Source organism: Lagopus leucura, unplaced genomic scaffold, assembly GCF_019238085.1.
Source record: "Lagopus leucura isolate 7727_CA_CO unplaced genomic scaffold, USGS_WTPT01 Super-Scaffold_100004, whole genome shotgun sequence".
Classification (NCBI taxonomy): domain Eukaryota; kingdom Metazoa; phylum Chordata; class Aves; order Galliformes; family Phasianidae; genus Lagopus; species Lagopus leucura.
Window position 1 is genome coordinate 43,577,621 of NW_024962264.1, and position 19,484 is coordinate 43,597,104.

General features: G+C 35.2%; 1 protein-coding gene across 1 annotated transcript in view; it reads left to right on the top strand.

Annotated features, from left to right (window-relative positions):
* The window catches only part of SGCZ (sarcoglycan zeta), a 154,036-nt gene that overhangs the window by 51,190 nt on the left and 83,362 nt on the right, over positions 1 to 19,484 (top strand). The window contains exon 3 of the mRNA XM_042871682.1: positions 12,129 to 12,230. Coding sequence (XP_042727616.1) covers positions 12,129 to 12,230 — 102 coding nt within the window. The remainder of the gene's footprint in view (positions 1 to 12,128; positions 12,231 to 19,484) is intronic.

Genomic DNA, 19,484 nt, shown 5'->3' on the forward strand with positions numbered 1-19,484 from the left:
GGGGTCAGTCTTGGGACTGGTGCTATTCAACATCTTCATCAATGACATAGACGATGGCATCGAGTGCACCCTTAGCAAGTTTGCAGATGACACCAAGCTGAGCGGTGCAGCCAATACACTGGATGGAAGGGAAGCCATCCAGAGGGACGTGGACAGGCTGGAGAAGTGGGCCTGTGAAAAGCTGATGAGGTTCATTAAGGCCAAGTGCAGGGTGCTACGCTTGGATCAGTGCAATCCCAGGTACTTGTACAAACTGGGGGAAGATCTCCTTGAGAGCAGTCCTGCGGATAAGGACTTGGGGGCCCTGGTGGACAAGAAGCTGGACATGAGCCAGCAGTGTGTGGTTGCAGCCCAGAAGGCCAATGGTGTTCTGCGCTGCATTAAAAAAGGGGTGGCCATCAGGGAGAGTGAGGTGATTGTTCCCCTCTGCTCAGCTCTTGTGAGGCCCCATCTGGAGTACTGTGTTCAGGCCTGGGGCCCCCTGTACAGGAAGGAATGTGAAGCTCTTGGAGCGGGTCCAGAGGAGGGCCACTAAGATGATCAGAGGGCTGGAGCACCACTCCTATGAGGAAAGGTTGAGGGAACTGGGCTTGTTCAGTTGGAGAAGAGAAGGCTAGGACAAGGAAAGAGAAGGAAATATTTGGTTTTTTTCCTTCCAGTGAAGGGAGCATATAAACAGGAAGGTGAATGGCTGTTTATGAGGGTGGATAGTAATAGGACAAGGGGGAACAGTCTTAAACTGAGACAGGGGTACTTTAGGTCAGATATTAGAAGGAAGTTTTTCACACGAGGGTGGTAACACACTGGAACAGGCTGCCCAAAGAGGTTGTGGATGCCCCACCCCTGGAGGCATTCAAGGCCAAGCTGGATGTGGCTCTGGGCAGCCTGGTCTAGTGGTTGGTGACCCTGCACGTAGCAGGGGGTTCAAACTAGATGGTCATTCTCATCCTTTTCAACCGAGGCCATTCTATGATAGAGTTCATAATATTTTAGGAGTTCAAGGTAGGTTGATCTTCATTGCCATTATTTTGCCTTTTTAAAGGTATGTACCCATTCTGCCTTTCTGGTTTTCGCCTTTACCGTTTGCTTTCATTCATCCTTTAAAAAAAAGACATTGTGCATGTAGACAGTGTAACTGGGAGCTATGTAGTGAAAACTAATGCATAACATTACAAATGGATCTGTTAAAAATGGCATTTTTTGCCAAGGACCCAACATTTAAACTATAGGTACGCGTATTTATTGTTAATCTGGACCTCTGGAACAAGCATCCCTGCTGCATGTGTGGTTTGTTTTGTTTTGTTTTTAAAAAAAGCTGTCCTACAAGCTTCTGCTTTCAGGTGTGTAGGCTTCTCAGTATTGCTTCATCAAACACCAGATTGTTCTTTGGTCTACTTCATAGTGAGAACAATAACACACTGGAACTCTTATGACCTTTATCAAGGAAGTAGGCTTTATTTTTACTGTTGTTGAATTATGCATAAAAAGCAGTACTTGTTTCTTCCTGACTGAATTTGGGTATTTGCCACTTTAGGGCTTGGTGTGGGAGAAATATTGTCTTAAGTCTTGTGGCAGTGCCAACTGCTGGACAGGACGCCATAAAAGTGATTCTGGCCTCTCAGATTTTCTTTTGTATGAAGATGTGGTGTAAATGAGAGAGAGGATATACAGAGTTTGGACAGATGGAAATGATGAGTCCTAGGGTTGACTGGCAGTGGATGCAGAACTTAAAGATGCATGAGGGCATAGCTGAAACCCTTGACCATCATCTGGCATTATATACGCTGATGTGATGATACTGAATCTTTTGCAAGACAGAAGTTCATTCTACCACTGAGAAGGAAAAATTGCAAAATGTTGCTGGTGTTTACTTTAAAAAAAAAAAAAAAAAAAAAAAAAAGGCTATTTAGAAAAGTACTGATGAAAGATACTGTAGTAGAAGGAAGAAAAAGTAGATGGTCTGTAGACAGTCTTGGCATCTATGTGACCTGGTTACTGAGTTCAAGACCTTTACCTTTCAAGTGGTACGAGAAGTAGGAACACGGGAGTTCTTTGTGGTTTGAGAGTATTCTATCAGTGCGTGTGTTACTTGCTGTGGGACTTGCTTGTGCTGCAGATCATACATTGATTGGGACCTTTCTGTTCCTTTTAGAGACTGTTGCTGCACTTTGAACAGAACTTCTGGTTTAAATTCATCCAAAAGGAATCCCCTTCAAATGCAGAAAAACTGCCCCACAGTCTGAGCCAACATGGAGTAAGTGGGGAAATGAGGGATTGCTGCACTTGGCTTCTTTGAGCTTTGTCACTATTGTAGACATATTTTAGCTAAACATTTATCTTGCAGATTTTTGATACTTAGAATAGAAATTGTTTTACTTAGCTGATTTGAAAATATCTAGCATGTGAAAGTATTCTCAAATGCATTCATTTATCCCTTGCTGGATCTTAATCCTCTATCTGTCATTAGACCACCATTTAAAACAGGAAACCAGTTATGTTGACCTTTTGACTGAAAGAGAAAATTAAAAAAAAAAAAAAAAAAAAAAAAAAGCATTAAAAAAAGTCAATATTCTTCAGGATCTATCAGAAGCTTTTTTTTTTTTCCTCCTTTGTGCAAACTGGTTCATTAAGGAGAGAATGTTACACTGTAATTCCTTTCTCCCCTTAGGAAAGAATCCCAGGATATCTTCTTTGAGATTCCTCTTACTGAAGTTTGCCTTCTTGAAATACGATTGCCTTTAGTTCCAGTTATTTTCTGTCTAATCTGGTTTCTGAGAACTCTAATCTATCCTTTTGTGACCAATCTCAAGTACATTACCTCTTAATCTTCACATTCTTAGCTATTTCTCTTCTATTAATTAGAGGAAAATCTGAAGCAGACTCTACCTTAATTACTCTTTTAATGAAAGTATTTCAGGAATTTTCTAATCAGCTTGTCTCCTGCTGTATTCATAAAGGCTGTTGGCCTTCAGCATTATCAGTGAGATCTGTCCTGAGTGCTGTGGATTACTCTTCACATATGTAGTCTACATAATCCTGCCTGCCCGTAAATGATTTTTTAAAATTACTGTTATTATTTATTTATAACCATTATTTACAGTCCTTTAGAAATTCATCCTTCTTCTTTTGTCTGAATCTTGGAATGAAGGTGTTCATTCAAGGTCCCTTACTACTTGTTATATATAGGATGTATATTACATGAATTTGAATTCTTATCTCTTTTTCTAAGTTGTTTCTATAAGTACAAATGAACAGAAATAACCAGCTGTCTGGTGAGTCTCAAATAAAGCCAAACTCAGAGAAAGACTAGTTGTTACTCTGCTTCTCAGTGCTAAGGATGTGTAGCTTTTTTTTTTCCACTGCTAAGCTATGTTCTTTTTTCTCTTCTTATTTCTTTCTTCTTATTTTCTCTTAGTGACTGGATCATTGGCTGCGTTTGGTAATCATTTGCTTCTCTGAAGAGTGTCTGGTTTGTTATCCATGTCTTGTACCTCTGCTTTCCTTTCCAGCTAGCCACATTCTTTTTCACTGGAGATCCTGTTGTCTGGCATGTTATTGACATGCTTTTGATCATTTAGGCTTCTTGGGTTCACTACTTTTGCTTTTGGAGTTTTTTAAAGCATGTTTGGACTGTAATGCTCCTGGTCTCTGCTTTTAGAAGTATGTAAGTCTGTGTTCCTCCAGTGCACAGAATCTTCATTGAAGAATTCCATTCTAGAATTCCTGTAGAGACAACACTTCAGGTAGCCACTCTCTATCCACCCAGCATCCTCAGAGCTAATCACGGAGAAAGATTTGATGGCAGAAATAACTTACGCTACTTGTTAAAAGTAAAAACTTGTGTTTTTAAAAGGCTGGATTGTGAAACTAACCTATTCTTCAAAATTTTATCCAATCATTTTCTTAAATTGCTCTATTTAAAAATAAATCACTGGGATGCCAAATTGTTAATTCACAAATGCATAGCATTGTCCTTCAGTGGTCAAGAGTTCAGCGATAGCATAAGAAGTTTTTGATGTATGAGAATGTACTGTGTTCCCTTAAAATTAGCCGTTTTATGTATGTGCAGATGTCCCCAATTTGGAGACAACCAATAGATCTAAGTGGTTAAAAAAATACAATTAAGAAGCTATTTGCAAGTAGATGAAGCAAATTCCTTGATCATTGTGGTTATAATACCCTTAAAAAAAAAAAAAAAAGTTGTATTTTTTTAAATCCTTTTTGATTGAAAAACAGAAGGGACTTAAACCTATCACTTATGAGATGGTTGGTCTATTCAGTATGTTTTTATTCAAAAGAAAAGTTATTCTCAAACAATTTTGTGATATTTCCTACACTTCCCTTTCCCTGGTGGCATGCAGTAAGCTACTTTGTGGGTTCACATGCTATGGTTGTTCTGGCTGTTTTGTGTCTTACACATGGCAGACTGGGAGCAAAAAGTAGTATTAAAACTGAATAAGACATACAAGAACAGGCAGTGAAATGACTACTTAGCCTAAGCAGTAATCTGTCAGAATGTTTAAACAGAGGTAAAGTAGTTGCTTTACACCTCTGGAGGATCAAGTTATGTGTTAAAGAGTATTTCTAACTACAGATGTAGTTTAGACCATGGGTGTCCAGCCTCGCCTGGGCTGACTTGAGTGAAGAGGAATTATTTGAGTCAGATATGAAATGTATAATGCAGCTAACCTATATAACATTTTAAAATTGTTGATAAAACAACAACAAAAAAGCAGCAAAAATATAAACTAGTGAGATATTTGACTTTTTGTGAAACTAGTGGCTCAGTCTGGTTTTTGGGAAGTGCTTGCAATTCTTAGCAAGTTCTCAATGTGCTTATTAGAGATTTTTTTGTCATAACTCAAGCTAGCACTGCCCTGTGCCCACTCTGTGACATGGCTTCAGCTCAGTCAGACACTGGTGTTTGACTGTTCCACAGCAGTGGCTGTACACCTGGGGCTGGAGCAGGCCGCTTGATGGGGAGAGCTGCGTCTATGATGGCAAGGGGCAGGGGATGGCTGCAGGGTGGCGGGACTGGACTGCATACTGCCTGCAGGTTGGGTGTACCTGGTTTAGAAGGTACAGTAAAATTCTTAAATTAGTTATGTAATCTGTCTTTAAGAAAAAGAACAAAAGAATACTACATTACATCTGGCATAGCTCAGTTATAGCTCATTTTGTAGTAATGCAAATGGTAGCCTTTTGCAGAACCTCTCAGTTAAGCCCACTTCTTAACTCAATATATGATTTATAATTTTTGAAAGGGGATAAATGCTACTAAAAATGTTTACAATGCATGTTTAGTCTTTTTTTAGTCTCTTTTTTTTCTTTCCCATTTTTTTCCAATTGCTTGGTGCTCGGTCCAGAAATGTTTTAATGGTGTAAGTAGAAATCTCACACAGAACTTGAACAGTGCATTTACTGAGGATGGGTGAATATTTTATCATATTTTTCTTTCACAGAGAATAAGGTTGAATTTCTTAGCAAAAAGCTTATTCTCTGCAAGAAACAAATCTTTTTTCTTTACAAATCAAAGCATAGAGACTTTGAGGATCTACCTAATTCTGTAGGTTCCCCCACCCCCCATGATTATTTATTCTCTTTCAAAATTATTTTTAGGTATAGATCAGCATGAGCATACTGTAGGGTGTAGTGATATGAATATTGACATTTTGCCTGTGTCTGGATCAGTGAAAGGACAAGGTACAAAAACAAACAAAAAAAACACAACAGCATGTCATCCTACCCGTATACAATATGTTTTCATATGTGACTTAACTACAATGCATCTCCACCCATATCTTAAGTCATATTTTAATATTTCAAATTGCTGTTAGTTTACCATCAGTCTAATGCTAGCTCAGTGTGAAGACTAGAATACAAGAGTAGTTCCAAAAAATACTTTGTAGTGATCCCTAGAGAAATGAAGGAGCCTGTGCTCTAACATTTTCAATATAAGCCTCATACATACAAATCAAAATGAGAGTGTACAAATGTCAAACTGTTTCATAAATTTAAATATTTCCTACAGATTCATCAACAGAGATGACCACTTTTATAAATAGCATGTTTGTTTATTGTCATCAGTGTCAGCATGCTAAGCAATCTGTAGTCTTTCATTGCTGTTTTTGAAGCCAAAAAACCACTTATATAAGAAATAAAATACAAGGATAATGTGTGATTAAATTTTCAGCATGACTGCATTAGCATCTTCAAGATGATGTGTTGAAATTACAACTAAGCCTCAAAGGCAGGGAGGCAGACTGAATAACTATGTGATTTATGTAGTCTAAATAAATACATGCATACACACACATCCATTTTTTATTATTAATCTAATTAAGACACTAACAGTCTTATTAAAATAGTTCAGTTAAAGCAATATTAACACCGGCACAAGAGTATGCAATTACCTAGTTTCTGGTGTTTTGCAACTGACTGAAATGATTGACCAGAAATTCTTCAAGAGCTCGTAATTTTGCTGTTGAATACAGTGGCGGGAAAAGAAAAAATAATTGCCATTTTTTGGCCCTGTTTTTTACTTTTCTTCTACCTGCATGAAGTATGGAACTGTAAGGAGTGTACAACATTTTCTGACTTTTTGAGGATTCATTGTACAAAGTTGGATTGAGATGGCTTGCTCACTTTACAGAACATTGAGAAAAATTATAAGCAGAGAATAATTTCTAAATAAAGGAAATAACTTCTTGTTTCCAAAAGCTTAAGAGGCGTTGGCTGTCTGATTGCTTTTGTTTGTTTTATTTTCTACATTGATTGATTTAAACTTCACATCCTTCTCACCACATGGTTTCTACTGAAACTGTTAGATTCTATTAGAGATTTTCAGCAGGTCTGGAAATCTTTTCTTATTGTTTAAATATCTGAAATGTTGGATAGGTAGGGGGAGAACTGCATAGTCAGATTGTACATTCTTATTGTTTGGTTTTAGAAACATACGGTTCATAATTTGTTTAAAAAGACTATTAAGTAAAATAATTCTGGGAAAGCTGTACCTTAATCTAAAATACAGTGAGGACAGATAGCATCGAATCCAGTTTTTTTCATACACTACTAAAATGCATGTCAGTGTACGAATGGAAAATAACATAGCTATCCATGACAGAGAATGAAATCAGACTGTAAAAAAAAAAAAAGAAAAGAAAAAAAAGAAAAGCTGCATTTGAAGTGATTGTCTACTCTTGAGAGAGATGTTTTCTGTTAATGGAATCCCATGTAGACTTGCATTTTCAAGTTTACTTTCATAACTGGGGAAGCCAGACTGTGCTTTATACCTTTAAAAAGCAATCTAACAGGCAACATTTATTCAGGATACTCAGTTCCTCTTATACTGCACAGGGGTCTGTCTTTCTCCCTTTCTACAGCTTTTTTAGTTAAAACCTATTTGTTACTGCTACGTTTCCACAAGCTATATTTTTTTCCTCAGTCACAGCATACACCTCAAACACTGTAGCCCTATACTATAGTCATTTCTTTCCCCACTTTTCCCTGCTCTTGGATGTCATTTGCACAGTTATAGCTATTAGTTTCAGCAGAGAGATGAAGGGAGATATTTACATCAATTTTTGCCATTGCAGTGTTTTTTTCCTTGATATCTTTCTATCAATTTGCTGTTTGTGAAATTCACAGTAACCTTTCCTTGAAAAGAAGGAAAACTCCCTGTATTTTCATTGCTGGTCCCCGTGCCCTCCTGCCTCCCCTTCTGTTTACACAGGCCAGTAGCTGACTATAGTTTTTCATTTTATTATCCATAGTTTTATGTTTTATTATCATGCCCAAACACCATTTTCCTCCAGCTGGAATTTTTATGTAGCTCTCTTTATGAAACCCAGCCCTTTGTGTGTGTGAACACAGTACAAATAATTTGCCTTGTCCACTTCCTCCTTTTGCATATCTAGTATTTTATCATCACTATAGCTACTACTGTAGATAATCTTCCCAGTCATCCACAGCATTCTGTCTGCCACTCTACAGAGTTGATTCTGTGCAAGCACTGTCTGGCTACAGCCAAAACACTGGTGTGTTGTCAATTCTGATGATGTAGTCATAAATCCAAAAAAGTATTTCCATACAAGCTGCTATGAAGAAAACTAGCTCTATCCAAGCTACATATGGTATTCTGTATTAGTATTTATTTGTTGTAAGACTGTACTTGTATACTTCATTCAAGTGTATTTTTGTACTTGAATGAAATCAAATCACAAATGCAAATGATAATTTGAATATCTGTTGCCTGGAAATCGTTAAGTAAATTGGGCAGTTTACCTGGATGATTAGCAAAAGGATTGCCTAAACCAAACTATAATTGTAATATTATATCAGAATCGTATACATAGGAAGTTGCAAGTATACCTTAAAACAAAACTCTTCTCCAGTTCTGTTTTAAAATTTAATATTATTTTCTTGCTTTTTTGGGATGAGCATTGTAAATAGACTGATCTTCATACAAATGGGTGCATTAAATGGACTGAGAACACTGGATTTGTTTCTGATTTATCTTTCCAGTTTTAATGACTTTTTAAGTATGACTTTTTTTTTTCTCTGTAACAGCCTAATTCTAACTCAATGATATAAAAAAAAACAAAACATTTATTCCAACCCAAACTGAAACTGGGTGGGGAATTTTTGATGAAGAAAACCTAGTAAGCAATGATTCTGTGATGGAGGAGAACCTTGTTAAGCGCATTGTAATACATATCTAACTATTTTCCTTATTTTACTGTTCAGTCTTATTTCATAACAGATATTGCACATGCTCCAGGAACTTGCTTTCTGGAAGATTATTGCACTTGTCAAGCTGTTAAGGTCACAGGTACCCTATTCAGTCTATATCTTATCACACTATTTGTGGCTCTCAATCCAGAATACTTTGTCTTTTCATACTGAATAGTTTTACTGAAAATGGAATGCTCCTATATGTCCAGAGTCTTTCTGCATTCAGACTGTTGCACTTGGGTAGGTGGGTAGCTGAACTTTGGAAAAAAATGAATGATGTGGTCTTAGAAATGTCGCTCAGAAAAAAATATATATATATTGACACTGTAACCTGTGCTTTTAGCTTGTTTGAGACCATGATAATTTAAATTTTCTGTGCATATCAACTTCCTGTTGTTGAAAACAAACAGAAAGAATATGGTAAGCACAAAAAAGAAAAGGACAAATTAATTTTTGTATTTCAGTTCACTTTCTGTAACATAAGACAGTATCACTTAGTGTAAACCCACCAAAAGTATTTTGAAAATTAATTAAGAATTGTGTGGAGCTCCAGAACTTCAGTAATAAACACTTAGGAAAGCAGAAGCAAAGACAAAGATTGACAGTCCTGTTTTCAGAGCAGACTTTCAACAGATTACAATAAATCGATAGTGAAGAAAATAGTGAGGTGATAGGAGAATAAGAAGTGACCCTCAGCAGGGGATTGAAACTAGGTGCTTTTGAAGTGCTTTCCAACCCAAATCATTCTGTAATTCTGGCTCTTTTTTAAATGAGTAGTGTGAAAGTTATGTGAAAAAAGCAGGGATTCAGGAAAGAGAATATTTTGTGTGATTATAGATTTTATCATATGCCTACAAATAAGATGGCTCAATAGAAGTTTTCTAGACATTTCCAGTCTTAAGAATTTTGTTTTTCAGTTTCATTGTGAATAGTAGTTAACGTCTGGCAGTTGCAGACATTCTGCACAAGCAGATGTAACAACATATTGAATTTGCTTTTTCAGTTCTAAAATGTGTTTATACCTAAAAAAAATAAACTGGTGTCGTTCTTGTTTAGTATTTATTCACTGCCAAATTATTATAACATGGTTGTTCTCCTTTCTCAGGTTATTTTATCCTATGATTATTTTATATGCTTGTCCTACAAGATACATAGAAAAATGAAATTGTTGAAATTTAGAGTTGCTGGATATTAGTGAAGGCTGTACTTGGAAAAGCATTGTACAATTTCTTTATTTATCTTTCTTCTCAAAAATAGACAACACTGCTTTGTATTCTGCCCTGTTATAAAATATCAGCTATTTGTAACCTTTTTGTATTAAAAGATACTTTTATAGTGATCTATAGTGGTCTATGTATAGTGATATATGGAAAGATCAAGATACAACATAGTTACTGTTTGGTGATTAAGATGTCAAAAAAAGAATACAGATAGCCCTTTTGCCACACAAACACGCACAAAGGCAGTTACTGGCTTAGCATTTTCAAGCGTTGCTAAATATTAGATGGACCATTACAGAGTCTGCAATAGCTCTCCTTGTGCCACAATACTTTAGCAAGTACATTTTGTATTGTATGTAACCTTAGCAGTAGTTTTTGTTATTTTGTATTTTGTCTGCTTTGGAGTGAAGTTATATTTATTTTATTGCTCTGAAAGTTTCTGGTTTTGTAGTCAGACATCTACAAGTACTTTCAGACTTGAAATGTGAAAGCGTAATTCCCAAAAGCACGTTTTTTACAGATCTATTGTAGTTTGAAAAGTTGTCTGACACTATATCCTTGAGTTTGGGAAATTATTTCAGTTGAATTGTATTGTATACAATGTCATTTTATTTTCCTCTCTTAAATTATTTACAGTCATACTTCAGATGTAGATAACAATAGTATCAATTGAATACCTGCCATGTTGGCATCATTATTTGTTTTAGAAAAGGGAATCGTGATAGTTTCTAGACTATCTTTAGGTAAGTATAAATGTGGGTACTTTGGTGTCCTCTTCCAGCATCAGCTGTATCAGCTGTGGATACTGCCATCAAGCTGTGTAGCACTGCTCAGCAGGTCAAGGTTATACAATATGGCCAAAAGCAGAAATACAAGTTCTTGCTTCTCTACTGCAGTACACTTAGTAATTGCTTCTAAGCATTTAATCATCAATTAGGTCACATTTGCTAATTTTGCACTGAAGTGAGTCAAATTGTGTTCCACTGGCTGCACAGTGAAGAATTATCTTCTGTCAAGAATATAGTAACAGGTACAATCTTGAATCTCAGTCAGTGTGAAAAATGATCCTGTCTCTAAGTTTGAAACTGATTTCATTGCTTTAACTGTAAGAGTACAGCTAAAGCTTTGCTGTGCTGCTTTAATTTGTATATATTTTGTTGTGCATTGGGTCATTTTGTTGGCTTTTTTCATCCAGTCTTTTAGAGTAGCCTGTTTCTTATTTCTATCCAGATTAAAACAAAACAGAAACAACAAAACTTTTCATTTTGAAGTCCTTTTCACTAGTAACATGTCCTTAGTATTCTTAGTAAAGATGAGCAACTACTAATTACAAAACTTTTTTTCTTTTTTCCCGTAGGATGTTTTCCTGTGACCTGACATAATGTTTTCTAATATTACACTACAAAAAATAGTTTGCTTTAAAAAATATTGCATACATTTTTTAGAGATAACTAATAGCATAGCAGGTGTAATTCAGGATCCAGCTTCGTCTCCACAATGAAGGCATATGTAAAATTATCTACACTTGCACCATTGCATTACATCCAGCCAAGGAATAATGTGTGTAGATCACCACCAGAGTGGGGTGTGCAGTCAAATGCCACAGGTCCCAAGTGAGGAGTTATGTCTTAGTTCCTCTGTCTAGCTCCTATCCATATCAGAAGAGCTGGGGGCAGTGAAAGCTTTATCACGAACAGTTCATGTGAACTTTTTCCATACACTCACTGAAATTCCATTCCTAGGCACCAGATGGTAGTACTTCAGAAAAGAAAGAAAAAAAAAAAAAAAAAAAGAAATATAGAGAGAGTTCGTGGTATTTTTGTAATGCAAATCATCAGAGATCCAAGAAATTAACGATACAGTAGTAATTTTAAAACAGACTAGACCAGTGGATAATTATATTTGTCTCTGTTTTACTCAAAACTGTTTATTGGCTGGACATTCTGAGTATCTTCAGTCATATTTCAGTTGACCAGCACCACAGACCTTACTATGATTTGACTGCTAACCATAAGAAAGAATTTATTACACTTTGCTATTCTGTGGGACTTCACCATTTGTATCCTAGCACTCATTTTATACTTTTAGATATTAGGCCAGGTACTATTATTTTCACTTTGTTCTGGATAACATTATTTCATAAAGTGAAATGTATGTATATGTTATTGATTGTAGGATGGAATGGGAAATTTGAGAGTCACTAAAAAAGGAATACGACTTGAAGGAATATCTGAATTTCTTCTTCCACTATACGTGAAAGAAATCAATTCCCGAAAGGTAGGTGGTTTTTTTATATCATTTTTTCCCTTAATGTGCAGCTAATATAAATGATCTCTTCAGCCTCAAACTACACAGTTTCATTATTACACCTCCTAAATTAGCAATCCATAGAGGTTTGTTTTGAGAATATGTAACAGCGAAATCTTCCTTCGTGTCATTTTTTTTCCTGAAACTTTGCTTGCCACTTAAAAGAAATGCATCATCCTTAAAAACAAGACTCAAAACTTCTATATTTCATATTTGAAATGATGTTGGCATTGAGAATGGAGCATTTGAACTCTTCATCAGTAGTTAAGTCTAGAAGTACAAGGTGAATTATGTGTGTAAAATGTATTGAAATTGTCAGTGATTTTATTTCCTTTCTGTTTTTAGCTAGAATGGTTTCTTTTTTCTTTTTTCTTCTCTCTCTCTCTTTTTTTTTTTATTTTTATTTTTTTACAGACAATCTTGTTGAACTGTATCATGTCTCTAGCTTGTAATTTTTCAAGGCAAGCCATTTTAAAATGCTGTTTAAATGCAGACATTTTCTTATGTGGTAGCAGGTTATTATAAAGAAAAGAAGGAAAAGAAAATACTACAGAAACTCAGTGCAGATCGTTTTGATATAGGTGTTTTCACTCATTCGTGCTATTTATTCAACATTATCAGTATGGTATAAATGATTTAGAAACAAAAGTCTCTTAAATTCTCTTCACAATTCATACAATAATCTATAATTAGAGAAGAGTTTTACAACACTTTTCAATCAACCATGTGTAAGGAATTGTAGTATGTATAGAGCTAAAGCTGGCAAGAAAGAAATTGTATTTACCGTCAGTGTCTTTATGGAAAATTCTTTAGAGTCTGTTAAAATCTATCTTTTGTCTGTATACGGAATGTCTCAAGTACATTCATAAATGAGATCATGACGGCTTCCCATTTCTCTTAATTAGTTCACTCTTGTGTTAATGGATATATGAGATGAATGACAAATCCATTGGTCCTTTTTTTTCTGTAAAACTACCATATTTCAATATTTGACGGAGAAACAATATTATTCTTGATAATGAAAAACTATTTCATAATGAGATTAATAATCTCATCCTCAACAATTTTGAATCTTTAAGGCTTTAATAAACATATATCTTTGATTTTTCAATTCATCATACATTCAGTTACAAAACATTGCTCGTAATGTTTATTTTATAATAGTAGCTTAAAATATTAATTACTAGCTAACATTACAAAATAAGTAGAGTTGTTTCTGAATAGGTGCAAATATCATAGCTTTGATGTTGGTTAAAATGTTTGAATTCTAAAAACAAGCAAACAAAATATCTACCAAAGCAAAGCAACTTAGAAAACACTCAATGCATAATTAAATAAATGACTTTTTAAGCATTGATCAGTAAGAGCAGATTCTGCCTTCCAAAATTGGAAAGGCATCTACAATGGGGAACACTGCCTATGTGTATATTATTTCTATAATGTTCTATTGTTTCCTTAAGAATTTTGTAATTTTAGTGTTCTTCAAATTAGTTAGAATAGTCTTTTATCTATTTCTAAATGAACAGAATAATATGGAGTACTAAACTGTCAGAATCAGTAGAATCCAAAACACATCTGAAACTGCCAAATTTGTTCTTTTACATGCACATGCTGCTTATTTTCATAAAGGAAAGTTGCTCTTTAAGTACATTTACCCATTTCCCATTAAAAAACAGAGACAATGAAGTGATATCACCCAATTAACCCCTGATGCAAACTGTAATGAATTTAGTAGTGTTATTTTGGAACATCTGTATTTCTCTGCATTAGTGATGTGATTTGTAGACTGACTCCTGGGAGCTCTCTCTAGGACTGTCAGCATTGCAGGTCAGGGCTTCATAACTTTTCCACAGGCATAACAAGGCAGAGTGAGGTGGGAAGACCAATGATATTATCAGCAGGTTGCAGCAGCTGGTGCTAAGAAAGATTCTGTGCTTATGTGGGAACTATCTGTTAGCTAGATTTGGAGCTGGTAAAACATGTTCATGCAGTATAATTTAATTCTTTGAATCCTGTTGCTACCGAGGTGTACAGATATCCTGGAAGCCTCAATTAAGAGGCTTTTTTTGTATTATCAAAAAGTTGCAAAGACACCTAAGAGTCTGCCATCTTTACTGCTCAGTGCAAAGTTCAGTGCTTGTTTCTGCAGTTACTGGTGACATACCTCTCTGATAAGATCTACAATGGCCCACAGTTCATTTTTCTAATATCTATTCTTCAGCCTTACCCTTCATCTGTCACTCAAGATAAAGCCATTAGTATGGCATAAATAAAAGGGCTCCTTAAGTCATTTGACTCTCAACATGATGTAGTTCCAGTGTACTGAAAGCTCAGTGTCAATTTATTGGCTATGAACAAGATCTAAATGTTTCTTAATCAGAAGATTTGCCAAGGGACAAGTCACTTATATTTGTTGGTGGTCTCTGTAGCGGCTGTCATTCTGAAATTGAGTTGGCTATACTCACTGTTCACTGACAGCAGATAGACCTTCATGATTCATGGTTTTGCCCTTGATTTGCTATACTTCACTGAAACTTATCTGGGGGTCATCCAATTGTGCAAGTCTATCTTCTGAACACATCATTTTTTCATGTCAACCTGGACTCCATTTATTATTACTGTGATTTGTTGCTCATCCAAGGAAGATGTCTGGTTGTATACAGAAAATTCTGACTTAATATTATTGAAGATCTTTATTTTTGTTGATTGCAACTCATGAATAAAGTCATGAGTGGCTATATCCACTCGATTTTATATGAGCCTGAGGAACTGAATTTGATTTGGGAACACTTCTTCAGAAAGATGTGGGAAGTTAATTAAGTAGAAACTGTTATTCTGTTTTTTGTTGTTGATGTTTTGGCATCAATTGCATCTTCAATTTTGAAATAGTTCCTTGATATAATGCATGTGTATTCCATTGGGGCAAATTTAACTGAAACTGTGATATTTCTTTTTGGTGATTATCATATCCTGTATGTGATTCTAATACTCACTGAAACTGAGTATACTTTGTGCTGTTTTAACTGTGTGAACTATCTGAGAAATTACATTATTTTTGTTTTTGTTTCTTTTTCCCTGAACAACTTTAAAATAATGCCATTGGAATTTACAGAGGCTAAGCAAACCCTTAAAAACCATGCCTATTTAAAATTAAGAATGATTTCTATTCATTTTTCCAAACAAAATATGATACAAACCAGGAACAAAAAAAGACCTGAAAAGGAGAAAAATCTACATATTCTTTATCTTATCTCTTTAGGCAGAAATTTATGCGTATGCCTGTAGAGAAAAAAAAAAAAAAAAAAAAAAAAGTGGAATGGGGCAGGAATAGGAGAAGTTAGGGGGAAAATATCCTTGTATGTCATTAAGTATAAGTGAAGTACATATGTTATCTTTCCCCAAATACTTTCAGTCTATTAACGATGATATAGGGACTACTGAGATAATTTGTAATGAATTTCATTCAAATCAGGCTGTGCTCTTACTTGCAGGCATTTAGAATGCAAAGATGCATTTTGCCAAAAATAACTGTGAACAGTGTGGTTTTAGGCTTACTAGGAGATCTACCTTGTATCCAAAGACTCAGTGTATTGACAGCAACGGATGCGCGTGTGGGAAAAATTCTGCTGGGAGCTGTCAGCATGGATTTATGAAATAGAAATCATATCTGGCCAACCTGACAATCTTTTACAACAAGGTGAGGAGTGTGGTGGGTGAGAACTACTACCGTTGATTATCATGTCTTTAGACCCTATGTTCTACCACATTCTTTTTGAATGAAGTACATGTTAAATAAGAGGGCAGTGAGATAGACTGAAAACAGGCGGAATTGCTGGCTTAAAATTTTGTGCTTGTTGGTCCAGCTGGAGGCCAGTCACTTATGGCACACTTCTGGGTCCAATACTAAGGCCAACAGTGTTTATTTTCTTCATGAATGACCTGGACATGTAGACTGCAACCTCAGCAAGTTTGCACACGATTCAAGACTGGGATGAATTTATAAATAACTTGAAGAAGTGAAAGAGAATGTGAGAAATAATTAAAACTATTCAGAGTCGTTGTTATTCCCAACTAACTGATAACTATACCCTTTTCCTGTTTCAGATCAGATCACTCTCAAAATTGTAGGGGTTAATCAAGGAATTCTTATATTCATTCAGAAACAGAAATTGTCTCAAATATAGAACACATTATTTCAAGAGATGTAAGCCTACTTACCAAAGTTATTTTACCTGATAAATATGGATACATTTATTTCATATTTTGGAATGAGATAGAACTATTAAAGTCTTTTTTTTTTTTTTTTTATGTCAGTTTTGTTTTCAGAATACTTTGTATTTGATATGATGTGTATGTAAAATATTTGCAGATGAATCATATAAAGTAGATAAACCATTCATGATCTGAAAACAAAAGTGGTCAAACTGAAAAACAGAATCTGCATGTTACTGTAGAAGTGCTGGAAATGTTCAAGAAGAAATTGCAAAGCAATTTTTGTTTTAGTGACAGCTGATGTAAAGTCAGAGAATTAAACTTCCACAGTTTTATGAGCCAGTTTAGAAAGCGGTAGTTTTTCCATCTCTCTATGAAACTTACCAGACTTACATTGTATTAGATTGATGTCTTTTTCTTCCCCCCTATTATCGTTTGCAGCATTTCTGTATTCTGTGAGGGAAAAAAGAAAAGAAAAGAAAATGAATCTGGAAAAGAAAATACAGGTTTATTTTGGAGAAATATAATAGCTTTGAGACATTGCTCACAATTTATCTTGCATAATAGAGAAAATTAATGAATATTCAGAATCTTACATTTACTTCCAAGTACAAGCTGGGGAGTAAATATCACATCTATTTTTACATTCTGTGATTAGGACACCAATCCTCTCCTATAGTAACAACTTGTTTGTTCCTACACAGAGTGTGACTACTACTGGCAAATAAAAAAAAAAAAAAAAAAAAGGAAAAAAAAGAAAGGCATACATATTACTATCTCCAGTTTGAAGTGTTTTTTTTTGTTTGTTTGTTTGTTTGTTTTTTGTTTTCAGGGAGTTTTAGGGAGGAAGTATTACTTTTCAGAAAGGGTGGTCAGGCACTGGAATGGACTGCCCAGGGAGGTGGTGGAATCACCGACCCTGGGGGTGTTCAAGGAAAGACTGGATGTTGTGTTGAGGGACATGGTTTAGTAGGAGCTATTGGGAATAGGTGAACGGTTGGACTGGGTGATCTTTTAGGTCTTTTCCAACCTTGGTGATTCTATGATTCTAAGAGCATCTTCATGAAAATAATTGCCCAATGCAAAACAATTTTAAGTCTTCATTACAAAGTATGCTTTCAAAGTATAAGCATGCTGTTAATCTGTATTATTTTAAAGTTCAACTGTAGCAACAATGTGCAGTCTAGACCACTGATACATCAAATGTTTATGTAATAAATTAGACTTTAAACACTTATCAAGATTCTGCTTTATTTGACAAAGTTTAAAATTAAGCATCAAGAAAAGTTTAGATCTAATTGCCTTCTTAAATTTTCTAAGGACAAATCTTCAAGCTATAGAAAAAATCTTGAAATAGAAAAGAAAAACAAAACTAGTGCACTGCTGTTTGATGTATCTTTAAGACATAAATAATACTAAGGGTAATCTTTTAAGAAATTCAGTAGGAAGTGAATACTGGAAAAAACTGGGAAGAACATTAGACTATGGATGTTATAATTCATCAGTGAGATTGAGGTAATGAAAACTCGCAAGGAAAGTAAAAGTCTTATAAGAGAAGTAGTGAACAAGTTTTAACATCCTGCACTGGAATTGGTAATTACAATTTCAGCATCATGATTGTACAAGAAACATCTGGGGATTTACAGAAAAGCTGGCTCTTGGGCTTCAGCCAGAGATTCATTTGTACCTTCAGCTGAATTCAAATCAGTTGTTCCGCTAAGAAAGTAACTGCATTTCACAAGGTTTGTTAATTTACGGATGCAATCTGTCATGCACAGTTCTGCCAACAGCCACTACAGTACGTGCTCTTGCAGAAGTCTATACAAGTATAAATGGTAATTGCAGTGGCATGGGTGTAAGCTGGTGATGGTCAAATGGTTTTTGGTCTGAAGCCTAGCTAATTTTCATTAGTAACACTGAAATATCTGTCAATATTGAACTTGGCACTTCAGTAGTGATCTACATGAAAAGTGTCACAATGATTTTTAGTAGAAAGGAAAACTGAATTTTATGCTAAGAGTATAGAATGACTATAAATGTTTTTATTATTTTTTTCACTTGCTAGAATTAGGATATAAATAAAAAATGTCTTAAAAGAATTTCTCGCTTTGTTTCTCCACTAGGTATGTGCCAGATCAGAATCTTCCTTTAAATCTGTGGTATTTCTTTTTGAGTAAACTGCACATCTACAAAATCCCCAAGAAAAGTCCTTGATACTTGTGTTGTCATTTTCATCAAATGTAGGCACTTTGAAATGCCAGTAAACTCTCATGGCAGGATGAGCCAAAACACTTAACACAGAAGATTTCAGAGTGAATCCGCTTTTTTATATCTACTATATACCCTAGAAGTAGAAATCTGGTTTTAGAAATGCTTTAGTAAAAATATCATGATTATCCAAATCTGAGGTACCACACGTTCTGTCAAGATGCAGATGCTGCTTCTGTATTTGTAAGATACACTTCTGTAGTATGTGCTAGTATTTTGCAACACTGATTCATATCGAAAGTATGCTAATTTTTGGAGTAGCTTCACTGACTCTTCAGTACAAATAAGGTGAATACAACATTGTTCTTAGGAAAATGAGAAAGGTTATGAATACTTACTGCAAAGGTAAGGTGGAGAGAATACCCAAAAGCAGCGGATACGAGAATGAAGAAGTGCATCTTTATCTTACATTAATGGGATTTGTACATAGAGAAGACCAGTATGTTGAGGGGACTGGGGGGAAGTAAACTTTATACTAAGCTATGGCACCTACTGTTCACTTTTTTTTCCTCCAAAATCTTCTCCTATTTATTGAAAAACAATAGCTTGAAATACTTCACAAGTTTTCACAGACACAAAGAAATTTGATATGAATATCTAAACTGTTTTTCAGTGGAATATGCAAAAGGCCACATTCACACTCTCTCAAGATGTGCTTTGTACCTTGTTCTTAGGACTTTAAGCTATTTATCAGCTATTCTTCATACTGCTAGAGGAGCATTAAGATCTGTTCTGGCTACAGAT